Source organism: Erythrolamprus reginae, chromosome 12, assembly GCF_031021105.1.
Source record: "Erythrolamprus reginae isolate rEryReg1 chromosome 12, rEryReg1.hap1, whole genome shotgun sequence".
NCBI classification, from domain to species: Eukaryota; Metazoa; Chordata; class Lepidosauria; order Squamata; family Dipsadidae; genus Erythrolamprus; species Erythrolamprus reginae.
In genome coordinates this window covers 3,309,882-3,335,415 of record NC_091961.1, presented here as the reverse complement: position 1 = coordinate 3,335,415, position 25,534 = coordinate 3,309,882, and the positions used below count along the sequence as shown (strand labels likewise).

Genomic DNA, 25,534 nt, shown 5'->3' with positions numbered 1-25,534 from the left:
TTCCCACACAATGTTTGTTTGTTGAGTCTGTGGTCAGGGACCTCCAGGCCTAAATGTCCCCTTGGTTGTTTATTTATTTATTTAGGGAATTTTAATTGTGCCTCTTTGCAGATGGCAAGGTGGCTTCCTGATATAAAATCTGATGTAAAGACAAAGAAGCTAATAAAAGAGTCATATATAATAAATTAATATAATATAGACACAAGAACAGTTTTTTTCTGAATGCCATCACTCTACTAAACAAATAATTCCCTCAACACTGTCAGACTTTCTACTAAATCTGCACTTCTATTCTACTAGTTTTTCTCATCATTCCTATCACCCATTTCCTCCCATGTTGACTGTATGACTGTAACTTGTTGCGTATATCCTAAGATTTTTATTAATATTGCTTCTTCATTGCTTATTTGACCCCATGACAATCATTAAGTGTCGTACCACATGATTCTTGACAAATGTATATTTTATTTTATGTACGCTGAGAGCCTATGCACCAAGACAAATTCCTTGTGTGTCCAATCACACTTGGCCAATAAAATTCAATTCTATTCTATTCTATAAAGTGGTATAGTGGTATAGTGGCGTATTTTATTTTATGTACGCTGAGGGCATATGCACCAAGACAAATTCCTTGTGTGTCCAATCACACTTGGCCAATAAAATTCTATTCTATTCTATAAAGTGGTATTAACACTTGTGGATGTCAACTCCCAGAATTCCTCAGCCAGCAAAGCTTGCTGGGGAATTCTGGGAGTTGACATCCACCAGGCTTAAAGTTGCCAAGGTTGAAGACTCCTGAACTCGAGTCTTTCTGAATGGCATAAAACACCTGTAAATTTTGCTCATCCGAATAATAAGCATACTGAGGAGGAGGAGAGAGCACGAGGTCACGGATGGCTGAGCTCTATAATTGCCAACTTGGAGAATTATCTGACCGTTTACAGCTGTCAAGCAGTGACCTGCAAGGGTGGTGAATTCCTTCCTCGGAGGCAAAGCCGCTCGCTCGCCTCTCCTTGCTTTGCAGGTTCTGTTCCCACCGGTATCCGCTCGGGCCCGTTTAGATACACATCACACCCAGCCGTGAGGTTCCCAAGAGACAAAAACCCACACACGGTGCAGCAAATGATCTAAAGCAGTGTTTCCCAACCTTGGCAACTTGAAGATATTTGGACTTCAACTCCCAGAATGCTGGCTGGGGAATTCTGGGAGTTGAAGTCCAGATATCTTCAAGTTGCCAAGGTTGGGAAACACTGATCTAAAGGAATCATGACGGATGGTGTGCCATTCGGTCGGAATTGACTTTTCATAGATTTTTTTCCCTCCTCCACAGTTCTGAAAGGTTTTATTTTATTTTTTATTTTGTTTGTTTGTTTTGTTAAGTACATATTGGTAGTATACAAAGATATAACAATGTTTACATACATGATACTAATCCAGGGGTAGGCAAGGCTGGCTGAGGAACTCTGGGAGTTGAAGTTCACAAGTCTTAAATTTGCCAAGGTTGGAGACCCTTGTCAGGTAGGCAAAGTGGGCTCTTCTATGACTTGTGGACTTCAACTTCCAGGATTCCTGAGTCAATCATGCTAGCTCAGGAATTCTGGGAGTTGAAGTCCACATATCATAGAAGAGGCAACTTTGCCTATCCCTGGAGAGAGAAACATTAGGACAGGGGACGGAAGGCGCACTGGTGTACTTATGCACGCCCCTTACTGACCTCTTAGGAATTGGAAGAGGTCAACAGTGGATAGCCTTAAGGATAAAGCTTTGGAGGTTAGGTGATGATACTACAGAGTCAGGTAGTGAGTTCCATGCATTAACTACTTGTTTACTAAAGTCGTATTTCCTGCAGTTGAGTTTGGTGCGGTTTACTTTGAGTTTGTATCAGTTGTGTGCTTGTGTGTTGTTGTGGTTGAAGCTGAAGTAGTCGTTGACAGGAAGGAAGGACATTGTAGCAGATGATTTTATGGGCTATGCTTAGGTCATGTTTTAAGGTGATGTAATTCTAAGATTTCTAAGCCCAGATTTCAAGTCTAGTTGCGGAGGGTACTCTTTGCAGGTAGAGGAGTGGAGGGCTCTTCTCGTAAAGTATCTCTGGACACTTTCCAATGTATCTATGTCCAAAATGTGGTGTGGGTTCCAGACAGATGAGCTGTATTCAAGGACTGGTCTGGCAAAAGTTTTGTAAGCTCTGGTTAGTAGTGTGAGATTACCGGAGCAGAAGCTACATAGGATTAGGTGAACAACTCTTGAAGCCTTTTAGGCGATGTTGTTGCAGTGGGCTTTGGCACTTAGGTCATTCAATATGAGTATTCCCAGGTCTTTTGCAGAGTGAGGGTCGTCTGTAAGGTCTTGTATTTGGTGTTTTGATTCTTTTTGCCAATGTGCAGGACGGAGCATCTGTTGGTTGAGATTTGGAGTTGCCAGATGTTGGACCATTCTGACGCAGAGTCAAGGTCTCTTTGGAGGACCTGTCCCTCCCCAATCCTCCATCTCCAGTAGGGAGCCTTCAAAAACCGCTGGCACCTGCTTCCGGCTAAATATTGGTCCACCATCCCCAGGAGAGGTTCTCCTTCTTGGATCTCTTTTGGAGCAGTCGGTGAAACCTCCTTTCAAGTTGCCAGGGTCCAAAACAGCATTTAGGCTGAGGCTGCCTGCCCCGAGGGGCCCTTCCAAGACCTCCCCCTCCCCATCCTGTTGCTTGAACTCAGAGCTGAAACGCTCTGGCTAGGTAGCAGTTAGCAGTGGGCCTCCTGCCTGGCTGCCAGCACTGCTCCATCCCTATGATTTACTACCCGGGTGCCGCTTTTAGCGCAAATGAAACAATTAGTCAGCTCCGGCTTTCACACCACACGTGCCAGAGGGGGGGGGGGGACACAGCTCGAGCCAGGCTGGGGGACATAGCCATAGGAATAGGACGTGGAGGTATCTACTGCTTTGTGGTGCTTTTACAGCCCTCTCTAAGCGGTTTACAGAATCAGCCTCTTCACCCCAACAATCCGGGTCCCCGTTTGACCCACCTCGGAAGGATGGAAGGCTGAGTCAAGTGGGAGAGGGAGAGAGGAAGAGGGAGGGAGAGGGAGAGGGAAGGAGAGGGAGGGAGGGGAAGAGGGAGGAGAAGGAGGGAGAGGAAGAGGGAGATAGCACAGGAAGGAAGGAGAGGGAGGGAGGGGAAGAGGGAGGGAGAGCGGGAGGGAAGGAGAGGGAGGGAGGGGAAGAGGGAGAGGGAGGAAGAGGAAGGAGGGAGGGAGGGGAAGAGAGTGGGAGAGAGGGAGGGAGAGGAAGGAGAGAGGGGAAGAGAGAGGGAAAGAGGGAGGGAGGGAGAGAGAAGGAGAATGAGGGAGGGAAAGAGAGACGAAGGAGGGAGGGGAAGAGAGAGAGAGGGAAGGAAAGAGAGAGAGAGAGAGAAACTTGCCATGACATCTGATCTTTTCCATGTCTTTCACTCCTACCGTCCAATGAAGAATAGTCATTATACTCTGCAGCACATTTTTCTTGACTGCTGGTTCTTTTTGACTCCCGATATTTGATCCTAAAAGGCGGCTCTGATATCTTCTTCGCTGTCAATGCGAAGGTTGCTCTACCTGCTGACATCAATCAGGCCTCCTTCATATTTAATGGTTAGCTCCGTTTTTTCCCACGCTGCTCTTCCGGCTTTTTATTATCAGATCTTGAAAACAATTTGCATTTCTCAATGAGTCGAGTAATGTCACCACGACCCTCGCTTCCTCCCAATCCAGCGTCCTTCCATATATATTCCACATATAATTTGAATAAATTCAGGGAGGGCATTAAAAGCTTTGCCCGGCTCCTTTGCTGACCCAAAGTCAGTTTCAGATGTTCTGTCCATGCTGGGTATGTCTGACCTGGATACAGGCCATCGCTTAGCAAACTCTCAAGGTTACTGAAAAAAACGACTTACGGCTGTCCTTTGTATCGATGGCCATTACTGCATCTGATCCAAATGTAGGCGCTTTCTTAGATATTGAATTATAAGACCGATCCTATTGTGATTCTTTGGCACCATGTTAGGGTGATTTTATCATGGTTTTGTCTTAATTTATTATATCTGATATTGTCTGCATATCTTTTAGATAGATAGATGATATAGATAGATAGATAGATGGATGGATGGATGGATGGAGGGAGGGAGGGAGGGAGGGAGGGAGGGAGGAAGAATATAGTATAGTATATTATGACCATTATAGAAAGAGAGAGAAAGAGAAAAGATAGATAGATGCTAGACAGACAGACAGACAGACAGACAGACAGACAGATCTCCCCTTGCATCCGGGAGTTAAGCTGTTTCAACTCCTACCCTCAAAACGTCACACCAAGACAACTAGACACAAGAACAGTTTTTCCCCAAACGCCATCATTCTGCTAAACAAATAATTCCCTCAACACTGTCAAACTATTTATTCGCTAAGGCTGCATTACTCTTACTGTTAGTCTTCTCATCGTTCCTATCACCCATCTCCTCCCACTTAGGACTGTATGAGTGTAACGTTGCTTGTATCCTTAAGATTTCTATTAATATTGAGTGTTTCCTGATTGCTTATTTGACCTCTATGACAATCATTAAGTGTAGTATCTGATTCTTGACAAATGTTTCTTCTATGTATACTGAGAGCATCTGCGCCAATGACAAATTTCTTGTGTGTCCAATCACACTTGGCCAATAAAGAATTCTATTCTATTCTACCCTATTCTATTCTAAACAGACAAAGAGATGTAGCTAGATATATGCTGACACTTTCTTTAAACTAAATTTGTGTATCAGTGATTAGTATATGGTATCTAATGTAATCAGTGATTACATTAGATAACATTTAGTAGATTAATTAATTAAATTTCCCGTATAATTAATTAAAGAGTTCCTAGGGAGTTGGGCGGCATACAAATTTAAATACAGTGGTCCCTCTACTTAAGAACTTAATTTGTTCCGTGACCAGGTTCTTAAGTAGAAACGTTCTTAAGTAGAAGCAATTTTTCCCATAGGAATCAATGTAAAAGCAAATAATGCGTGCAAACGCATTAGAGTAGAGTAGAATAGAATAGAATTTTATTGGACAAGTGTGATTGGACACGCAATAATTTGTCGGAATTTGGGTGGGAGAAGGAGGAGGAAGAAGAGGAGGAGAACAGTCGCTGCCGAAGGAAGAAGGTGAGGTGAGGGGAATCAAAAAAATCCAAAACTTTAAGGCTTAAAAAAAAAAGAGGGACTCTGAGGCAGCGAGGAGAGCATGTGCCTCCAAATACACCCGGCGCAAGGCTGCCTCCCATACAGTGGCTGCTGCTGCTGCTGCCTGCTTCCTCTTCCTTCCCATGCTGAAGGGCTCCCCTCTCCTCTCCTCTCGCTCGCTTGCTTTGTAGCCGTCGCCTTTCCTTCGCTGTGGTGACTCCTCATCTGCCCAGAGCGAAGGGAGCGTTTCTTTTCTCTGGGCACTGGCAGAGGTTTATTCCCTCTCAAAGTGCCCAGAGAAAGGAAAATGCTTCGTTCGCTCTGGGCTGCCAAAACCTCCTTAAGCGCCACTGAAAGGCTCCTCTGGCAGCCTAGAAAAGCCCGAGATGGCCGGGATTAAAGGGGGAATGGCAGGAAACTGGCCGGGCCTTCGTGCCGCTCTCAAATTTCCTGGGACATTTTTCTGGGCTCAGGTTCTTAAGTAGAAAATGGTTCTTAAGAAGAGGCCAAAAAAAAATCTTGAACACCTGGTTCTTATGTAGAAAAGTTCGTAAGTAGAGGCGTTCTTAAGTAGAGGTACCACAGTAAGTAAGTAAGTAAGTAAGTAAGTAAGTAAGTAAGTAAGTAAGTAAGTAAGCAAGCAAGCAAGCAAGCAAGCAAGCAAGCAAGCAAGCAAGCAAGCAAGCAAGCAAGCAAGCAAGCAAGCAAGCAAGCAAGCAAGCAAGCAAGCAAGCAAGCAAGCAAGCAAGCAAGCAAGCAAGCAAGCAAGCAAGCAAGCAAGCAAGCAAGCAAGCAAGCAAGCAAGCAAGCAAGCAAGCAAGCAAGCAAGCAGCACTCCTATAGATTATTTTATGTGAGACTGCCTTTCCTGCTAGGCTAAAATTTCATTCTCTCTGTTTTGGGTCTGTCTCTAAAAGAAGCGATGTTCCTTCTTACTCACAGATGTGAAAGGGTTTATTATTCTGTCTTGAAACGGCCGCGTGGATCATTTGCAGCAATTTCAATAACAAAGGGAATATTTCCCGGGACCAGCTGCAAAGCAAACCCGATTAGTTAGTCCAGGGCGTAGAGCCAAGTCGCTGGATGAAGAAACGCTCACCACCCTGGAACTGTCATTCATCATCGTTTCTTTGACTCCATCCATGTCTCCTTCCCGGTGGCTTCTCCTTCTTCTAGCTTTTCCTGGTCCTGTGGATTTTCCTTATCCTGGTCCAGTGATGGTGAACCTTTCTTTCTTCGGGTACCGAAAGAACGTGGGCGCATGCTATCACGCATGTGTGAGTACCCATACCCATAATTCAATGCCTGGGTAGGGCGAAAACTGTTGGGTTTCACCACTCTAACACATGTTTACACTGTCTTGTAGACACATCTCTATGGTCACAAATTAACTGACTACTGTATAACCTTTTGATGACAAAAAGGGGCATCTACTCTGCAGACGGTATAAAGACTGCAGAGTAGGTGACTCCTCCCTTTTTTGCCCTGCTGAGCTTCTTTCCACCTCCTTCTATCTTCCTGTGTGCTCCATCGTCCTCGGCTGAGGACACAGGGGTGAGATCAATCCGAAGGCATCCTAACGCATGGAAGCATCCAGAAGTTATTAATTTGTACTGGAATATAGGCATTTATGCCTGCCTTCTGTACATGCAGGAATCGACAGAATTGTAAGTAAAAGTTGCAGTGATCATTCATTGCCAACAAAAGCCACACAATTGATTTCTGGCCATGCTGAATCCGTTGCAAATTAAGCCAGCTGAACTCTGCTAATAGCAACCAAAATACCCAACAAAAACAGCTTCCTACGCCCCTGGAGGCCCTCTGGAGGCCGGAAACGGACACTTTCCCAACTTCTGGTGGGCCCAGTCAGCTCGTGTTTTGCCCTCCACAGGCTCCAAAGGCTTCCCTGGAGCAGGGAGGGTAAAAACACCCTCCCCCATCCCCCCGGAGGCTCTCTGGAAGCCAAAAACGCCCTCCCAGAACCTCTGTGCAAGCCAAAAATCAGCTGGCCGGCACACACATGCACATTGGAGCTGATCTAGGGCAACGGCTCGTGTGCCAGCAGATATGGCTCCACATGCCACCTGTGGCACCTGTGCCATAGGTTCGCCATCACTGTCCTACTTGAATGCTCAGCAATATTCTCCTCTTTCTTAAAAGGGGGAATGGATCTAAATTCATGGATAGAAGGTTGGGATAAATCGGCTCAATCATTACGAAAGGCAGCAAGCAAAGTCTTGTTCATATTTCCTGGACGCAGAGAGATCTAGAATCCTCATTGGCATTCATGTCATCTCAGGCCTTCAAATGGAGCTTGAAATATTTCAGGGCTTTGGGAAATAATAAACGACAACCATCATCCAAACGACAGCTGTCAGCCATGATCTTTTGTTAGGGTTGGGTTTTTTTAGTGTGAAAAAGCAAGCATTCTACAGTTAGTCCTCTTACAAGAGCAATTGGCACCAGAATTTCCATCGCTAAGCAATACGCTCATATTTTAATTTCGATTACATAAACCAACTTTATATTTCTTCCTCTTCTAACAGTCTTAATATTTAATTCAACTGTCATCGGATTAGATTTCACCTCAATTTTTCTTTATCTCATTGCACAAATTTCTTCCAAGGATTTAATAAGCTTCTTTTGCAGATCCAGTAGAACGAGACATTTTTTTCAGGTTAATTCTCTTAGTTTGTCATTGGTATTTCCCTTTCAATTTTTAAAACTGCATATCCAGTTTTGCACTTTCCCAAATCATTCTCTTGGTCTGTCACTCTATATTTGCTCATCTTTTCAGATAAAATGTATTCAAAATCTGTCATACTTCCTTTTTTTTTTTAACAATCCTGAAAGCCCTTGCTTCGAGATAGTCTCAGAACGATCGCATTGAGTTGAGCATTTACTACTTGGATGACGCCTAGACGGAGTTCACAGCTTATATTTTCTCTTTACACACAGAGAGATAAATATCTGCCACTACCTAGAATTGAACTCTCAACTTTCCAAGTGGAAGGCGAGTGTATTCACCACTAGGCCACAACGCCACTCCTGTCAAACCTCTTTTAAACATAAGTCTTTTCATAGAAGCAGACATCACTGATTAATATTATAGGTACTAATTCCTGACTCAATTCTTCAAAGATCTCCTTTAACATTTCCAAAGTTATATAAAGTTTTGTGACATAAAATCCCAGTTATTAGCTGATATCAAGAAGGGGCTTGTATCTTCTGTCTTCTTCACATCTGCTTCAAATCTTTAGTTCCCTCTAGTGTCCAGTTTCTAAAGTCATCATCCGATCTTTCGTCATAGCTCCCAAAAGCCGGAATAACCAAAATACATCTGTTTCCCATGAGAATTTTTTACTACTTAATTCCAAAACATTATAGTAAAAGTCAGCGTTCCAAATTTATCTTGATCCTTAAGCCATTCATGACATTATTCCCAGATAAAAAAATCTGGTTTAGCTTTTTGCTGGGCGTTTCAAATTCTTCGGTGCGAAAGCTTATAATTATTTTTTCTTTTGTTCAGAGTTGAAGATCAGCTCACACAATGAAGGCACTTCAAACCAGCCATTCCGAAGGTTTCAAGATGGTTAAATTTTTGAAACTGATGAAGAAGCGAGGCTTCCAATGAAAGTGATTAGAAAGTGAAGTCAATCATTAAAAAGTGAATTTGGTAAACTTTAAAATGTTCAAGGCATCACCACGGTTGCAAGCAACATTGCCAATCCCTTCATCTCCCAGTGCTCATGCCTGCAGAAAACGGCTGTACTGCAATTACCTTACAAGGAGTAGCCCTCTCCTGCTTTCCAGAAGAGAGGAGAAATCGAGAAATTATGGAGTTTGCATTTTCATCAACACAATTTTCTTTCTTTCTTTTGCCTAAAGACAATGGCGGTTGACAAAGCGCCCCTCTTCGCTGTCCCACAAAGTCACATTGTTCTCACGCCCCCCCAAAAAATATAATCAAAACACCTCTCCCAAAAAATCAAAAAAGAGGACTCTGCACAGACTATTCTACAATTGTACACCTGTAGTATTTCTGGTAGAGGATTGGTGCAAATGGGGAATAGAGGGACTTGATATGGAGGGGAAACAAGGCAGGAGGTCAGGACCCTGTCTCTCCAACTTCCCCCAAAAATCAACTTTTATACAGAATCATTTTTAAAATTATCATTTCTGGAATGACACGATGGCAGACTGCTGCTCCAGGGAAGGTCCACCGAGGGCTTTCTTTCCCCTGCAAAAGCTCCTCTGAATACAGAACGCTTCAAAACAGCGGGACAAGAATACGGAATGTCATTTTTCTTAGCAGAACCACCTTCCCATGGCCCTTAAACTGCAGGGTTTTGCAGAATTCCCCCCACCCCAGGTTGCAGGAAAGGACAACTCAATAGTGTGCTATTGTAACGCGCTATATATGGGGCTACCCCTGAAGACTACAACTCCAGGATGTAGCTGTGCGAGCTGTTGTGGGTGCACCTAGGTACATCCACATCACACCAACTATCCGCGGAAAGGGGTGGCATACAAATCTATTATTATTAATTATTATTATTATTATTATTATTATTATTATTATTATCATCATCATCATCATCATCATCATCATCTTCAGGACCGCCTTCTGGGGCAAAAGGGCCCATGGGGCTGGCCTTTTCTTGGTCCCATCAATCACAGTCGGTTGGTGGGCCCGCAGGGGAGGGCCTTCTCTGTAGCGGCTCCAGCTCTCTGGAACCAGCTACCTCCTGAGATCCTTACTGCTCCCACCCTACTGGCCTTCCAGAAAGTCGTGAAGACCTGACTCTGCATAGCTGGCTAGAGAATTGTGGGAGTTGAAGTCCACAAGTTTTAAAGTTGCCAAGTTTGTGGCCCCCTGTGCTACAATATCCAAAGTTGTTTCTCAGCTTCGGCAACTCTTGAGAGGTGTGGACTTTATCTCCCAGAATTTTCCCAGTCAAATCTGGGGAGGGGGAAGCCCACACCTCTTCAAAGTTGCCCTGGTTGGGGGGAAAAAGTCTGCACACAACAGATTAAAGTACTCACAGGATTTCCTAGCAACTCCTGTTTCCTGCCCTTAACTACCTCCAAGGATTCACAAGGTTAAGCCCCACAGCCAGGCGGGACGATCCTTTGGGATCATAGGGTTTGCTCGGATATTGTCTTGCAAAGCCCTTCATGGCATCGGACCAGAATATCTCCAGGACCGCCTTCTGCCGCACGAATCCCAGCGACCGGTTAGGTCCCACAGAGTTGGCCTTCTCCAGGTCCCATCGACAAAACGATGTCATCTGGCGGGACCCAGGGGAAGAGCCTTCTCTGTGGTGGCCCCGACCCTCTGGAACCAACTCCCCCCGGAGATTAGGATTGCCCCCACCCTCCTTGCCTTTCGCAAAATCCTTAAAACCCACCTTTGTCATCAGGCATGGGGAAAGTAATATACCCTTAGCTATTACGGTTTATGCATGGTTTGCTTGGGTTGTATGATTGTTTTTTAATAAGGGTCCAAAGACGGGCTACAAGAATGGTGGAAGGTCTTAAGCATAAAACTTATCAGGAAAGACTTAATGAACTCAATCTGTATAGTCTGGAGGACAGAAGGGAAAGGGGGGGACATGAATGAAACATTTAAACAGGTTAAAGGGTTAAATAAGGTTCGGGGGGGAAGTGTTTTTAATAGGAAAGTGAACCCAAGAACAAGGGGGCACAATCTGAAGTTAGTTGGGGGAAAGATCAGAAGCAACATGAGAAAATATTATTTTGCTGAAAGAGGAGTAGATGCTTGGAACAAACTTCCAGCAGACGTGGTTGGTAAATCCACAGTAACTGAATTTAAACATGCCTGGGATAAACATATATCCATCCTAAGATAAAACACAGGAAATAGTATAAGGGCAGACTAGATGGGCAAGGAGGTCTTTTTCTGCTGTCAATATTCTATGTTTCTAACCCATGGGACAGTAGTTGCCTTCAGAAGTTGTGGGAGCTTCACCACTGGAGGTTTTCAAGAAGAAATTGGACTGGCATTTGTCGTAGAGTCTCCTGCTTGGGTGGTGGGGTTGGACTAGATGACCTCCAAGGTCCCTTCCAACTCTTATTATTCTGTTAATAGCAAAAGGCTCAGCATCCTTTGTCGCATGTCCTGACTGTGCTACAGTCTGGAGAATTCTGAATTGCCGCCTTTTCTGGGAAATTTGCCTATGCAAATGAGGAGGCTTCAAATTAACATATTCATCTCAAGCACCGACTGCCCAAATATTTAGGCAGCGCTATTTGATGCGATTAAAAATAAAAATCTAGCTTACTGTATGCAGTTTGGATTCCGAGCAATTAAAAAGCTTTGGGGCGTGGGGTTAAAAAACAGGAATATTTGAGATTTTTTTTAAATTTAAAATCCCTCTTTGATTTTAAATTTTTTAACTAAATAATTCGAGGTGGCAAACATACCTAATGCTCCTTCCTGCTTGTATCCCCCACAACAGGCTGGGAACTTCACCATTCGAGAGCAAAGTGGCTGCTTTTGTGGGAATAGTGGATGGGAATGCTTCGTGGGGATTTTAGGAACTGCAGGGGGGGGGGGGGGGGGCAAAAACAACTGCAACTATTTCCAGCTTCGCACTGTTTTAATTGAGAAGCGAGCATTTTGCAGCTTTCGAAGATGCTTCACGCTGGAAACTTTTCACGGAAAATTTGATGAGCTACGTTTCTGGTTATTAGGGCCTGCAGCCACAGGAGCCTCTGATTCCATTGCTCACCTGACAAATCCCTTCCTTCCTTCCTTCCTTCCCTACTTTTCTTCTTCTTTACTTTCTCTCCTTTCTTCCTTTCCCTTTCTCCATCCTTCCTTTCCTCCCTCCCCCTTTTTCTTTCCTTCCGTCCATCCCTTCCTTCCTCCCTTCTCTCCTTCTTTCCTTTCTTCCCTTTCTCTTTCCCTTCCATTTCCTTCCTCCCCCTCTTCTCCCTGCTTTTCTCCTTCTTTCATTTCCCCATTCTCCTTCCCACCCTCCCCCTTTCTTCTTTCCCTCTCTCCCTTTCTCCTTCTTCCCTTTCCAACCTTTTTCCTTTCCTTCCTTCTTTTCTCCTTCCCTTCCCTCTCCTTTCCTGTTTCCTTTCTCCTTCCTTCCTCTCTCTCCTTCCTGCTTTTCTCCTTTGCTTTCTCCTTCCTTCCCTCCCGCTTGCTTCTTTCCTCCTTTCCCTTTCTCCGTCCTTCCTTTCCTCCCTTCACCTTTTTCTTTTCTTCCGTCCATCCCTTCTTCCTCCCTTTCTTCCCTTTCTCCTTCCCTCCCCTTTCTTTCTTCTTCCTTCTTCTCTCCCTCCTCCTTTCCACCTTTGCTTTCTCCTTCCTTCCCTTCCCCCTTTCTTCTTTCCTCCTTCCCTTTTCTCCTTCCTTTCTGTTTTTCCTTTTCCTTTCTTTTCTTCCTTCCTTCTTTCCTTCCTTGCTTTTCCTTTTGGGATTTACATCAGGCCATCCTGCAAACTATATCAATGTCTTGAAAGGACAGCCTTCATACCACCACCGCAATCATCTACCCTTCTTCACTTCGATGCACACCGCCTTCCATCCCACGAGCCTTTACAACACGGGGTTTCCCCCTGTCTTATTCTTTGAGGCCACATTGCCCCCCCTCTTCCAGGCAGAGCTTGCCAAGCAAAGGTAGCAGGTAGAGCTCGTATAGCAAGGAGCCTTCCCCGTTTTCAGACTGCCCTGATATTTCCCTGTAACTTGCATTCTAGTTAAGGCGCAGTCGATCGTACATGACGTCATACCAAACGGCTGAGCCCTGGAGAAATATCGGGAGCTGAGGAAGCAAGTGGTTGCCACAGTTAGGCTCATTTTTGCTCGACTCTGCCAGGCAGCGCGATCCATTTTGGGTTTTTTTAATATGATTTTTCCCTGACTTTTAAACATTTTAATACCGCTTGTTTTTTTCCCCCCTGATTTATTCCGGGTTTTTTCACAAATTCTCTGATATTTCCCGAACTGCCGATTTCCCTGACAATTCAATTCAATTCAATTTATTAGATTTGTATGCCGCCCCCCTCCGAAGACTCAGGGCGGCTCACAACAATAATAAAAACAGTATAATAATGGAACAAATCTAATAATAAAATTATATTAAAAACCCCAACAATTTAAAAACCATACAACACATACATACCAAACATAAAATATAAGAAAGCCTGGGGGAGATGTCTTAATTCCCCCATGCCTGGTGATATAGGTGGATCTTGAGTAACTTGCAAAAGACAAGGAGGGTGGGGGCCGTTCTAATCTCCAAGGGGAGTTGATTCCAGAGGGCCGGGGCCGCCACAGAGAAGGCTCTTCCCCTGGGGTCCGCCAAACGACATTGTTTGGTTGACGGGACTCGGAGAAGGTCAACTCTGTGGGACCTTATCGGCCGCTGGGATTCATGTGGTAGAAGGCGGTTCTGGATGTATTCTGGCCCAATGCCATGTAGGGCTTTAAAGGTCATTACCAACATTTTGAATTGTGACCGGGAACCAATCCACAGCCAGTGCAGGCCGTGGAGTGTTGCAGAAACGTGGGCAAATCTAGGAAGCCCCACAATGGCTCTCACAGCCGCATTCTGCACGATCTGAAGTTTCCGAACACTTTTCAAAGGTAGCCCCATGTAGAGAGCATTGCAGTAGTCGAACCTCAAGGTGATAAGATAATTCCCTGTTTTCCAGGGATGCTGGACACCTGGTTATCATCTTTCTTGCTCTTCTCTGCCCTCTTACCAGGGCTTGTCAGCATCTTTTTGGTATTACGGCTCCTCTGGATGTTTCCTTTCATGTTCCCCAAACTCCCCCTCCTTCTAAATCATAAACAACCTTTATTTTTGCAAGCCACTCCTGAACGGCTGCCAAGGAACTTTCTCTCTCTCTCTCTCTTTTAATTAGGAGCTGACACGCACTAAAAAGCAAATGCTCCCCTTCCAAAATCACCGTTATTTTCACCTCGGGTCCCGGAGAGGTCCACAAACACTCCAGTTTAAAAAAACAACACAAACAAACAAGGCCTCGCGATCCAGACGCCTTGTTAGGAAAGGTGCCCGCTTGATGACAATGAACAAAAACAACCTAAAACTCCCTTAACCGACATAATTGGGCAGATGGCAGGGGGAGTCTGGGGGTGACAGGGAGCCATCAAACGGCTCGCCATCTGGAATGGGGGGGGAGAGGAGTCCCCCTCACACACAGCAGCCATTAGGCCAGGCCCCATAGACGGCAGCCATTTTATGAGGTGTACGGAAGCCACGCTTTCAAAATTCCCACCAGCCCCAAACGCTTTATGGTCGGTGGAAAGACCCGAGCGGTGGTACCTGCACCACTTATCACAAAATATTAGTCTCCGGTAGTGTTGGGCGAACCCAGCGAAGTTCGGGTTCGGCGAGTTCAGCCGAACTTTGCCGTGAAGTTCGAGTGAGTTTGACGAACCCGAACCTGAACAGCAGCAGCGCCTCTGCGGCATCCTTTTCCATAAAAATAAACAAGTTTGTTTGTTCCAAGGATCTACTACTCTTTCAGTAAAATAATAGCAACGTGAGAAAATATTATTTGAATGAAAGAGTAATAGATGTTTGGAACAAACTTCTAGCAGACGTGGTTGGTCAATCCACAGTAACTGAATGTAAACATGCCTGGGATAAACATATATCCATTGTAAGATAAAATACAGAAAATAGTATAAGGGCAGACTAGATGGACCATGAGGTCTTTTTCTGCCGTCAGTCTTCTATGTTTCTATGGAGGTGGGAAATTCCCCACCTCCTCTTGCTTCCTTTTATTTTTACGGAAAAGGATGCGGCAGCGGCGCTGCAAGCAAAAGGAGGTGGGGATTCCCATGATGGGATTCACCACTCTCCTCCTCAGCGGCAGCACTTCGCAGTGTTCGCGCGAACGCCGAACGCGAACTTTTTAAAAAGTTCAGATTCGGGTTCGGCATGCCGAACCCTGCAAAGTTCGGCACAAACCCGAATTTTTCAAGTTCAGTTCGCCCAACACTAGTCTCCGGTAAATAATTATGGGGAGGGGGGAGGCTCTTTGTTAAGTGGGACTTCAGGAATTCAGGCTAATGTGTTGAGCGTCTTTAAACGGTTTTAAAAGACAACGCAAAATGCTCGTGGAAGCGAAGTTTGCACAGTGGCTGGGAATCCACATTGCCAAGGGGAATCGACAGATCAGGGTTAAAAAAGAAAAACGATGCAGCTGCTAAGGGGTTGCACTAAAGCAGTGATGGCAAACCGATGGCACGAGGGCCACAGGTGGCACGCAGAGCCATATCTGAGGGCACGCAAGGCGTTGCCCTATGTCAGATCCGGTGCGCATGGTCAGCTGATTTTTTTTACCTTCTTTTCGGCTGTTTTCACTCTCCCCAGGGCTTTAGGAAAGCCTCCTGAATCCTGCGGACAGCGAAAAATAGCCCAATGGCCTACTGGAAGTCTGGAGGCTTCAGTGAGGCCTGTGCAAATGCACGGGAGCAAAAATACAGGGAGTTACATGCATGCGCAGGAAGTAGCAGCAGATTGTGTGCATTTATGGAGGGCATTATTTGTTTGTTCATTCATTCATTCATTCATTCATTCATTCATTCATTCATTCATTCATTCATTCATTCATTCGATTTTTATGCCGCCCTTCTCCTTAGACTCAGGACGGCTTACAACATGTTAGCAATAGCACTTTTTTTAACCGAGCCAACCTATTGCCCCCACAATCCGGGTCCTCATTTGACCCACCTCGGAAGGATGGAAAGCTGAGTCAACCTGGAGCCGGTGAGGAGATTTGAACCGCTTACCTATCGATCTACAGTCAGCTTCAGGGGCCTGCAGTACTGCACTTTTACCTGCTGCGCCACCCCGGCTTATGGGTATGGCCATGCACGTGCACACTGTTGCGCATAAACACCCCCTTTTGACACCCAAGCGAAAAAAAGTTTGCCATCGCTGCACTAAAGCGTCAAACTGCTTGGGAGGGTGGAGAGTAGAGAGGTAGCTGCTTTAATGAGAAACAGAAAGAAATGCAGACGGGGACCTTGTAGGTCATCTAATCCAACCCCCCACCCAAGTAGGGGAACCTACACCATTTCTGACAGGTGGCAATCAAGTCTCTTCTTGAAAGCCTCCAGGGATGAAGCTCCCACAACCTCCGAAGGCAACTTCTGGTCCATGGGTTGATTGTTCTCACAGTCAGAAAATGTCTCCTTATTTCCAGGTTGAATCTCTCCTTGGTCAGTTTCCATCCATTGTTTCTTTTCTGGCCTTCAGGTGCTTTGGAAAATAGCTTGACCCCTTCCTCTCTGTGGCAGCCCCCCAAATATTGGAAGGTGCTCTCATGTTTCCCCTGGTCCTTCTCTTCACTGGACTAGCCACGCTGAGTATTTGCAACTGTTCATTGTCCAACACGGCGCACAAGCACTCCTTCCTCTCATTTTCCTCTCCACCACAACTCTTGTCAGGTGTGCTGGGCTGAGAAAGACCAATCGCACCTAATCCGCTTGTAGAACTAAGTGCCTTCGATGGTGGCAAAGCCAGGATCAGTGTCACAGCCTTAACCAATAAAGGCCTTTCTACTCCAAAGCTGGAGAATTTGAAGAAGCAGCTTTTGCCGGCTTGCGCCTAATCTAGGTGTGCCGCGAGAGGACCTGCTCAGGATGCTCATAATCCGCTGAGGTGTGGCAGATGGGTCCTCAGGAATCTATACTTCCCCAATGAGATGGCCTCCCCTCTCTTCCCTAACTCTGGAGCACTTCCCCTCCACGAGCCTACTTTATGGTGTCAAATGCTTTTTTTCCCCCCATCACTGCAGCTGTTCTCATGTTTTCGCCCTTACAGTTCGCTTTTTAAGTCGATCCATCTTCAATATTTTTAGCTTTCTTTCAGGCTGCTTATTTTAACCTCTGCTGCTTTTAATTTGCTGCTCTTCAACAATTTGGCTTTAATTGCTTTGTTGTGTTTTTTTTAATTTGATTTACATAACTTTTGTGGGCGTTTTGATGGCACCTTGCCCTGGGAACTATTAGCTGCAAACTTGACTATTATAAATCAGCGTAGATAAGTCAAGCTATGACACTGGGATGGGGGCTGTGGTTCGGGGCTGCTCACAACCACAGCCACTGAAAGGGATCCAGTTTCTTGGGAAAGAAATTAGAAAAGAGAAGAGGGCTTGCGGCCGCGTCCCTCAACTACAGAGTGAGCTCATTCCCTTTTAAAACGAAAATGACAGATGCACTAACCGCCAGAGTAAACCCAGGCAAAACCGTCCTTCTCCAATGCTTGACGCCAACTGTCTTTTTGAAAATTAATTGGCAAAAATCGTTTTTGATTCATTGCTCACCCACTTCATGAATGAGCCCACATTTGCTACCTTAATCATTCACGCTGAAGAATGTTTTCAAAGGTACAATTTTCTGCCAGGATTTGGGGGATGAACACATGGAGACGCGCGGGGGTGGGAGTGAGCTCATTTCAAGTGTCACGTTTGCGCAAGGTCCAGTTCCTTTCTGAATGGAAACCCTATTTTGGAAGAAAGTAGTCTGACCATTTTTTTTTTTTAAAAAAAGGTCTTAGAAACATAGAAACATAGAAGTCTGACAGCAGAAAAAGACCTCATGGTCCATCTAGTCTGCCCTTATACTATTTTCTGTGTTTTATCTTAGGATGGATATATGTTTAAATTCAGTTACTGTGGATTTATCTACCACATCTGCTGGAAGTTTGTTTCAAGGATCTACTACTCTTTCAGTGAAATAACATTTTCTCACGTTGCTTCTGATCCTTCCCCCCAACTAACTTCAGATTGTGTCCCCTTGTTCTTGTGTTCACTTTCCTACTAGAAACACTTCCCTCCTGGACCTCATTTAACCCTTTAACATATTTAAATGTTTCGATCATGTCCCCCCTTTTCCTTCTGTCCTCCAGACTACAGTGTTCCCTCGATTTTCGCGGGTTCAAAAGTCTGTACCACGGTTCGCGGGTTCAAAAGTCTGTACCACGGTTTTTCAAAAATATTAATAAAAAAATATTTCACGGGTTTTTTTCCTATACCACGGTTTTTCCTACCCGATGATGTCATATGTCATCACCAAACTTTCGTCTGCTTTTAATAAATATTTTTTAAAATAAACTTTAATAAATAAACATGGTGAGTAATAATCTAAATGGTTGCTAAGGGAATGGAAAACTGCAGTTTAGGGGTTTAAAGTGTTAAGGGAAGGTTTGTGATACTGTTCATAGCGAAAAATAGTGTCTTTACTTCCGCATCTGTACTTCGCGGAAATTCGACTTTCGCGGGCGGTCTCGGAACGCATCCCACGCGAAAAGCGAGGGAGCAATGTATACAGATTGAGTTCATGAAGTCTTTCCTGATATGTTTTATGCTTAAGACCTTCCACCATTCCTGTAGCCCGTCTTTGGACCCGTTCAATTTTGTCAATATCTTTTTGTAGGTGAGGCCTCCACAACTGGACACAGTATTATTCCAAATGTGGTCTCACCAGCGCTCTATACAGCGGGATCACAATCTCCCTCTTCCTGCTTGTTGTCTTTTCCCACCTACTATTCTTCTTTTTTAAGTTTTGCAAAATTTCAAGCCAGGCAGCGCCGATAAACCTGCAAGAGCTGTTTTCAACCTCACCGCGCTCCCAATTCCTTGGAGCGATAACAGCATCCAACCGCCAATTTTGGCTTCCCTGAACTTTAACCCAGAAGCTGAAATTCTTAGGGATGTTTTTTTGTTGGGTTTTTTTGCAACACGACACTGTTTCTCTTTGACAAAATTCCCACCTGAGATTTTTTTTAGATATAGAGCTTTTGCTTTTCAGAGTTTTACAAAGGGAACACACAAAAAAAACCCTGGAGGGGGAGTGGATGAGTTGCAGTCAAGGGGAAAGACGGGGCTCACAAAATCGTGGCGGGTAACAAAAAAGCCCTCAAGGCAGGATGGCAATTTTGTAATCAACATCACCTCTTTTGATGCACACACGTAGTCCTCAACTTACAACCGCAGTTGACCCCACCGCCATCCCTGAAATTTCTGGTTGCTAAATGAGAGAATTTTGCTGTGTTTTACGACCTTCCTCGCCAGAGTTTCTAAAGGGAATCACAGATGGAGTTTTCTTCTGGAAATCACCAGAGGAGAACATTCCCTTCTCGTAAGGTCCTGCCCGAACAACGGCCGTTCACCGGGACACGGTTCATTATCTTCCCCTCAAGCCACGGGGCCTTCGGCACCCTCAAGGCATCTGTTCCACACTCGGCCAATTAGCCAAACGTGCCACCTAAAAAACGGTGATTACCGTTTCAGCCGATTAATCCGGCTAATTGATTAGTGCCCACCAGGAGGGAGGGAGAGGATAGAGGGTCTTAAGACCCGGAGCAAAAAAAAAAAAAGGTGTTGCGTTCCTTGTGAGCCACCTGCCCTTCTCACCTGAGCCTGAGCCACTGGGGCCATCTAGTGGTTGGTTCTTGTCTTGCAAGGCAGCAGCACGCTTACCTGGAAAAGCCAGCGCAGAACGGGGAGGGGGCACTTGGCAATTCCGTGATAGATGAACCCGAGGCTGCCACTTTGGACGATCGCCAGCCGCTGGTAGGTGCTGGAGCTGGAGCTGGAGGGACAAAGGCAAAGAATTCTGCATCCACTTTTGATCACCAGGCTAAGTGGTATAACATAGCTAGAGGTATAAGTGCTTAAGTGGTATAACATAGCTAGAGGTAGAACAAGCAGGAAGAGGGAGATTGTGATCCCGCTGCATAGAGCGCTGGTGAGACCACATTTGGAATAATACTGTGTTCAATTCTGGAGACCTCACCTACAAAAAGATATTGACAAAATTGAACGGGTCCAAAGACGGGCTACAGGAATGGTGGAAGGTCTTAAGCATAAAACATATCAGGAAAGACTTAATGAACTCCATCTGTATAGTCTGGAGGACAGAAGGAAAAGGGGGGACATGATCGAAACATTTAAATATGTTAAAGGGTTAAATAAGGTCCAGGAGGGAAGTGTTTTTAATAGGAAAGTGAACACAAGAACAAGGGGACACAATCTGAAATTAGTTGGGGGAAAGATCAAAAGCAACGTGAGAAAATATTATTTGACTGAAAGAGGAGTAGATCCTTGGAACAAACTTCCAGCAGACGTGGTTGGTAAATCCACAGTAAGTGAATTTAAACATGCCTGGGATAAACATAGATCCATCCTAAGATAAAATACAGAAAATAGTATAAGGGCAGACTAGATGGACCATGAGGTCTTTTTCTGCCGTCAGTCTTCTATGTTTCTATGTTTTTAAGTGCACCAGAGTGCCTACCGTCCCAGTCCTAACGATTCTCTACTATTAGTAGCAATAATAGTGGTATAAACACTGCTCAAAAAAATAAAGGGAACACTCAAAGAACACATCCTAGATCTGAATGAATGAACTATTCTCATTGAATCCTTTGTTCTGTACAAAGTTGGATGTGCACAACAGCCTGTGAAATTGATTGTCAATCAGTGTTGCTTCCTAAGTTCGATTTCACAGAAGTTTGATTTACTTGGAGTTATATTGTGTTGTTTAAGTGTTCCCTTTTTTTTTGAGCGGTATGTAACTATATATACCACTATATAATAGTAGTATGTATAACGATAGATAGATAGATAGATAGATAGATAGATAGATAGATAGATAGATAGATAGATAGATAGATAGAGATAGAGATATATGAGTGTGTGTGTGTGTGTGTGTGTGTGTAATATTTTATTATTATTTATTAGATTTGTATGCCACCCCTCCCCGCAAACTCGGAGCGGCTCACAACAACAAAACAGTACAAATCCAATTATTAAAACAATTTAAAACCCTTAATATAAAAACAATCATACAGTTCATACAAACCATACATAAAATGACGAGAGGTGGGTTTTAAGGAGTTTGTGAAAGGCAAGGAGGGTGGCGGCAATCCTAATCTCAGGGGGGAGTTGATTCCAGAGGGCCGGGGCCGCCACAGAGAAGACTCTTCCCCTGGGTCCCGCCAGACGACATTGTTTTGTCGACGGGACCCGGAGAAGGCCAACTCTTTGGGACCTTACCGGTCGCTGGGATTCATATATACCCAATAAAACTATTCTTTGATGAATATCTACCTGCTTCTGAGTTTTGTTTGCTATGGGTCTGTTAGTTGGAACCCTGACATTTAATCCTTGGAGCTCTGAGGAACAAAACGCTCCGATCGAGACTTCTGACCCAGTGGGGCGTCATCGTTTCTTGGTGACAAAGCGGGCCCTTGTTCCCGGAGGGCAAAGAGAGGGGGCACATTCCAAGGGAGAAGCGCCAGGGCAAAAGCTGCATTTCGGTTCACGTCAGTAAGAGAAACGTGGGGAATAGGATTCCTGGCTAATTTAATCATTCCCCCCCTCTTGCCCCCATACGAATTGCAATTTGGTGACAACCTGGGGTGGGTGGGGAGGAGCTGTCTCTGAGAGCATCATTCAAGGTTTGCTGGGGTGGGCGGGTTCCCGAGCCACCCCGAGGTCAAAGGTCACACACTCCCAGCACAAGACAACGCAATCCGTCTGAATGCACAATGGACAGCAATTTGCAGAGCAGCAGAAATCCAGAAGGTCTCCAGATTCTTTAGATTCCATGGAATGATAGAAACATAGAAGATTCGTGCGTATGACGGCGACTGTTTTTATCTTTATGGGGTTTTTATAACATTTTAGCTTAGAAATGTTCGACTTCTTTTAACTTTTGTATCTGTTTTATTGTATTTTTATCACTATTATAAGCCGCCCTGAGTCCCTTCGGGATTGGGAGCCATAGAAGTCGAATAAATAATACAAATAATAATAATTGACGGCAGAAAAAAAAACCCTCATGGTCCATCTAATCTGCCCTTAGACTATTTTAATAATTTTAGAATTTTTAAAACATTTAAATATGTTAAAGGGTTAAATCAAGTTCAGGATGGAAGTGTTTTTAATAGGAAAGTGAACATAAGAACAAGAGGACACAATCTGAGGTTAGTTGGGGGAAAGATCAGAAGCAGCGTGAGAAAATATTATTTTGCTGAAAGAGTAGTAGATGCTTGGAACAAACTTCCAGCAGACGTGGCTGGTAGATCCACAGAAACTGGATCTAAACATGCCTGGGATGAACATATATCCATGCTAAGATAAAATATAGCATAAGGGCAGACTAGATTGGACCAGAATACCTCCGGAACCACCTTCTACCATACGAATCCCAGCGGCCGATAAGGTCCCACAGAGTTGGCCTTCTCCGGGTCCCGTCGGCCAAACAATGTCGTTTGGCGGGCCCCAGGGGAAGAGCCTTCTCTGTGGCGGCCCTGGTCCTCTGGAATCAACTCCCCTCAGAGATTAGAACGGCCCCTACCCTCCTTGTCTTTCGCAAGTTACTCAAGCCCCACCTATATTGCCAGGCATGGGGGAACTAAGACATCTCCCCCAGGCTTATTATATTTCATATTTGGTGTGTATGTGCTGTATGGTTTTTGATTGTTGGGGTTTTATATATATTTTATTATTAGATTTGTCCCATTGTTATACTGTTTTTTATTGCTGTTGTGAGCCGCCCCGAGTCTTCGGAGAGGGGCGGCATACAAATCCAATAAATAAATAAATAGATGGACCATGAGGTCTTTTTCTGCCGTCAATCTTCTATGTTTCTATGTTAGCCAACTGGGAGAGAGCATCGTCAAGTAGCCTTTAAGCTGTTGCCTTTAGAGCATCCAGGGTTATCAAGTTGTGCAGAGGTCAAATCCTGTCGGACTGCTGATGGGAATTCGGAGAGACAAGTCGGTCCTCCCAGACAGAGGACTCTTCGTGCCTAATTGGGGGCTTTTCAATAGCTGGACGTCTCCTCCTTTGGCTTCTGCTGTTCGCCCTTGCCCTCCACCTCAACCACGGCTCTTTCCATTTTCATCTCTTGCGCCAGCTCGGTTGCAGCCCTCAGGCGACCGGCACTCGGATCCGGAAGAGAGGCAGCGGGGGACTTGTGTAGGATCACTTGAAACCAAAAGGGCTTTTTGTTAGATAACAGAGGTCGTCTAAATTTAGGCCGGGTCACGATGATTCTCGGGCGTAGCTGTTTTGATCAGCTGGACTCAAGACCTCCAGCTGCCGGAGGGCAATTCAATTCGAGAAGAGCCCAAAATGGAAATATATTAGACCCAGGGCAGTGGGGAGAGAAAGGCGAAGGGCAGAGGACAGACCTTAAATGAGAAACTCTAAGGGTCGTGGATTTATACAAGGGATGGATTCAGAAGCATGCGTGGCCTTCGAATTCTGGCTTTTCTCCTGTCCTTCTTGGCAGCCTTTGCCTTGTGCTGACCAGTTGATGACCATAAGGAAGGATGAGCATCAAAGAATGGAGGCCTTTGATCTATCCATCCATCCATCCATCTATTAGATTTCTATGCCACCCTTTTCGAAGCGACTCAGGGCGGCGTACAACATTGTAAATAAAAAAAATGTATGTGAGAAATCTAATATTTTAAAAGGACATATACAAAATTATTTTAAAAATCTGAAACCCCTTACACATTCATCCAATTCAATCATTCATATCCGCCGGGGGACAATCTTCTGGCTCAAGGTCCCCACAGAGGCTTCTCCTCTGCCTTTTCCGGCCCTGTTTCCTCCCAGGAGATTCCTAGAGTCCCCATGGAGGCTTCTCCCCGCCTTTTCCGGCCCTGTTTCCTCCCAGGAGATTCCTAGAGAGTCCCCATGGAGGCTTCTCCCCGCCTTTTCCGGCCCTGTTTCCTCCCAGGAGATTCCTAGAGAGTCCCCACAGAGGCTTCTCCCGACCTTTTCCGGCCCTGTTTCCTCCCAGGAGATTCCTAGAGAGGCCCCACGGAGGCTTCTCCCTGTCTTTTCTGACCCTGTTTCTTCCCAGGAGATTCCTAGAGAGGCCCCACGGAGGCTTCTCCCTGCCCTTTCCGGTTACAGTTTTTGAGGCTCAGGTTTGTAAGTGGAAAATGGTGCTTGAGCAGAGGGGGAAAAAAATCTTGAACACCCGGTTCTTATCTAGAAAGGTTCGTAAGCAGAGGCGTTCTTAGGTAGAGGTACCACCGTATGACAGGGACTGCCACTGTTTAAGCAGTGGCGTGTACATCATCATAAGCACCAGAAGAGGGGAAAAGCCCCCGGGTGTATCAGCCGCTATTAATCCCCCACCTAATAAAGGACAGCTAACCGCCAAAAGACACCTCCATCCATCTTGGTGCATTTGTGACAGATGGAAGCCCAGCTGAATGAGCAATGATGTCCCAGTTCTCTCAGCGCCACGGAAAATAATCAGCACCTCCCATAACAATGTCACTACTTTCTAATTCCGAACATGAATCTGTCTTCCGTCTGCCGGAGAAGCGCCCGTTTTTTCTACAAAGTGGGCTTATTAATATTAGAGGCCGATACAAACACACCAATTTCCCTCTTTCTCCCCCTGCTATCCATCCGTTCCTCGGATCCCAGCAACGAGGCCGGCTTACTGGCGGAGTGGAAGGGGCATTCACCAGCCGTTTATGGCGCCATTTATCACCGGAAGGCTGTGCAGGGCAGATAACCTCCTTTTTGTATTTTATTTTTTGCAAGCCTGCTAGAATTATTCAACAGGCTGCCTGGTGGGTGCCAGCTCCTTCCTCTGCAAATCAGCACTCGGCCAACAGCGGAGGGGCAACTGTTTGGCAGGAAGAAGTTGGACGTTAGTCGTAACTCGCCAGCCTGGGAGTCAAAGTCAGCCATGTGTCGTTTGCGTCCTGAGTGACATTTGGGGGGGGGGGTGTACCTCTACTTATTAACTTAATTCCTTCTGTGACCAGGTTCTTAAGCAGAAAAGTTTGTAAGAAGAAGCAAGGGAGGGTGGAGGCCCTGTTTCCCCCCAGGAGATTCCTAGAAAGGCCCCATGGAGGCTTCTCCCTGCCTTTTCCAGCCCTGTTTCCCCCCAGGAGATTCCTAGAAAGGCCCCATGGAGGCTTCTCCCTGCCTTTTCCAGTCCTGTTTCCTCCAGGGAGATTCCTAGAGAGGCCCCACAGAGGCTTCTCCCTGCCTTTTCCAGTTACAGTTTCGGAGACTCAGGTTTGTAAGTGGAAAATGGTTCTTGAGGAGAGGCAAAAAAATCTTGACCACCCGGTTCTTATATAGAAAAGTTTGTAAGTAGAAGCTTAGATACACGTACCACTGTATTTCCCTAAAGCAGCAATGGTGAACCTATGGCACGGGTTCTACAGGTGGCACGCAGAGTCATATCTGCTGGCATGCGAGCTGTTGCCCTAGCTCAGCTCCAATTGCATGTGTGTGCCAGCCAGCTGAACTTTGGCTCGCACAGAGGCTCTGGGAGGGTGTTTT

The 25,534-nt window shown here is 45.3% G+C and overlaps 1 protein-coding gene across 1 annotated transcript in view; it reads right to left on the bottom strand.

Moving 5' to 3' along the window:
• FAM178B (family with sequence similarity 178 member B) overlaps positions 1–25,534 on the bottom strand; it is a 216,159-nt gene that overhangs the window by 169,444 nt on the left and 21,181 nt on the right. The window contains 1 exon segment of the mRNA XM_070765954.1: positions 19,679–19,790. Within this exon segment, the coding sequence (XP_070622055.1) occupies positions 19,679–19,790 (112 nt within the window).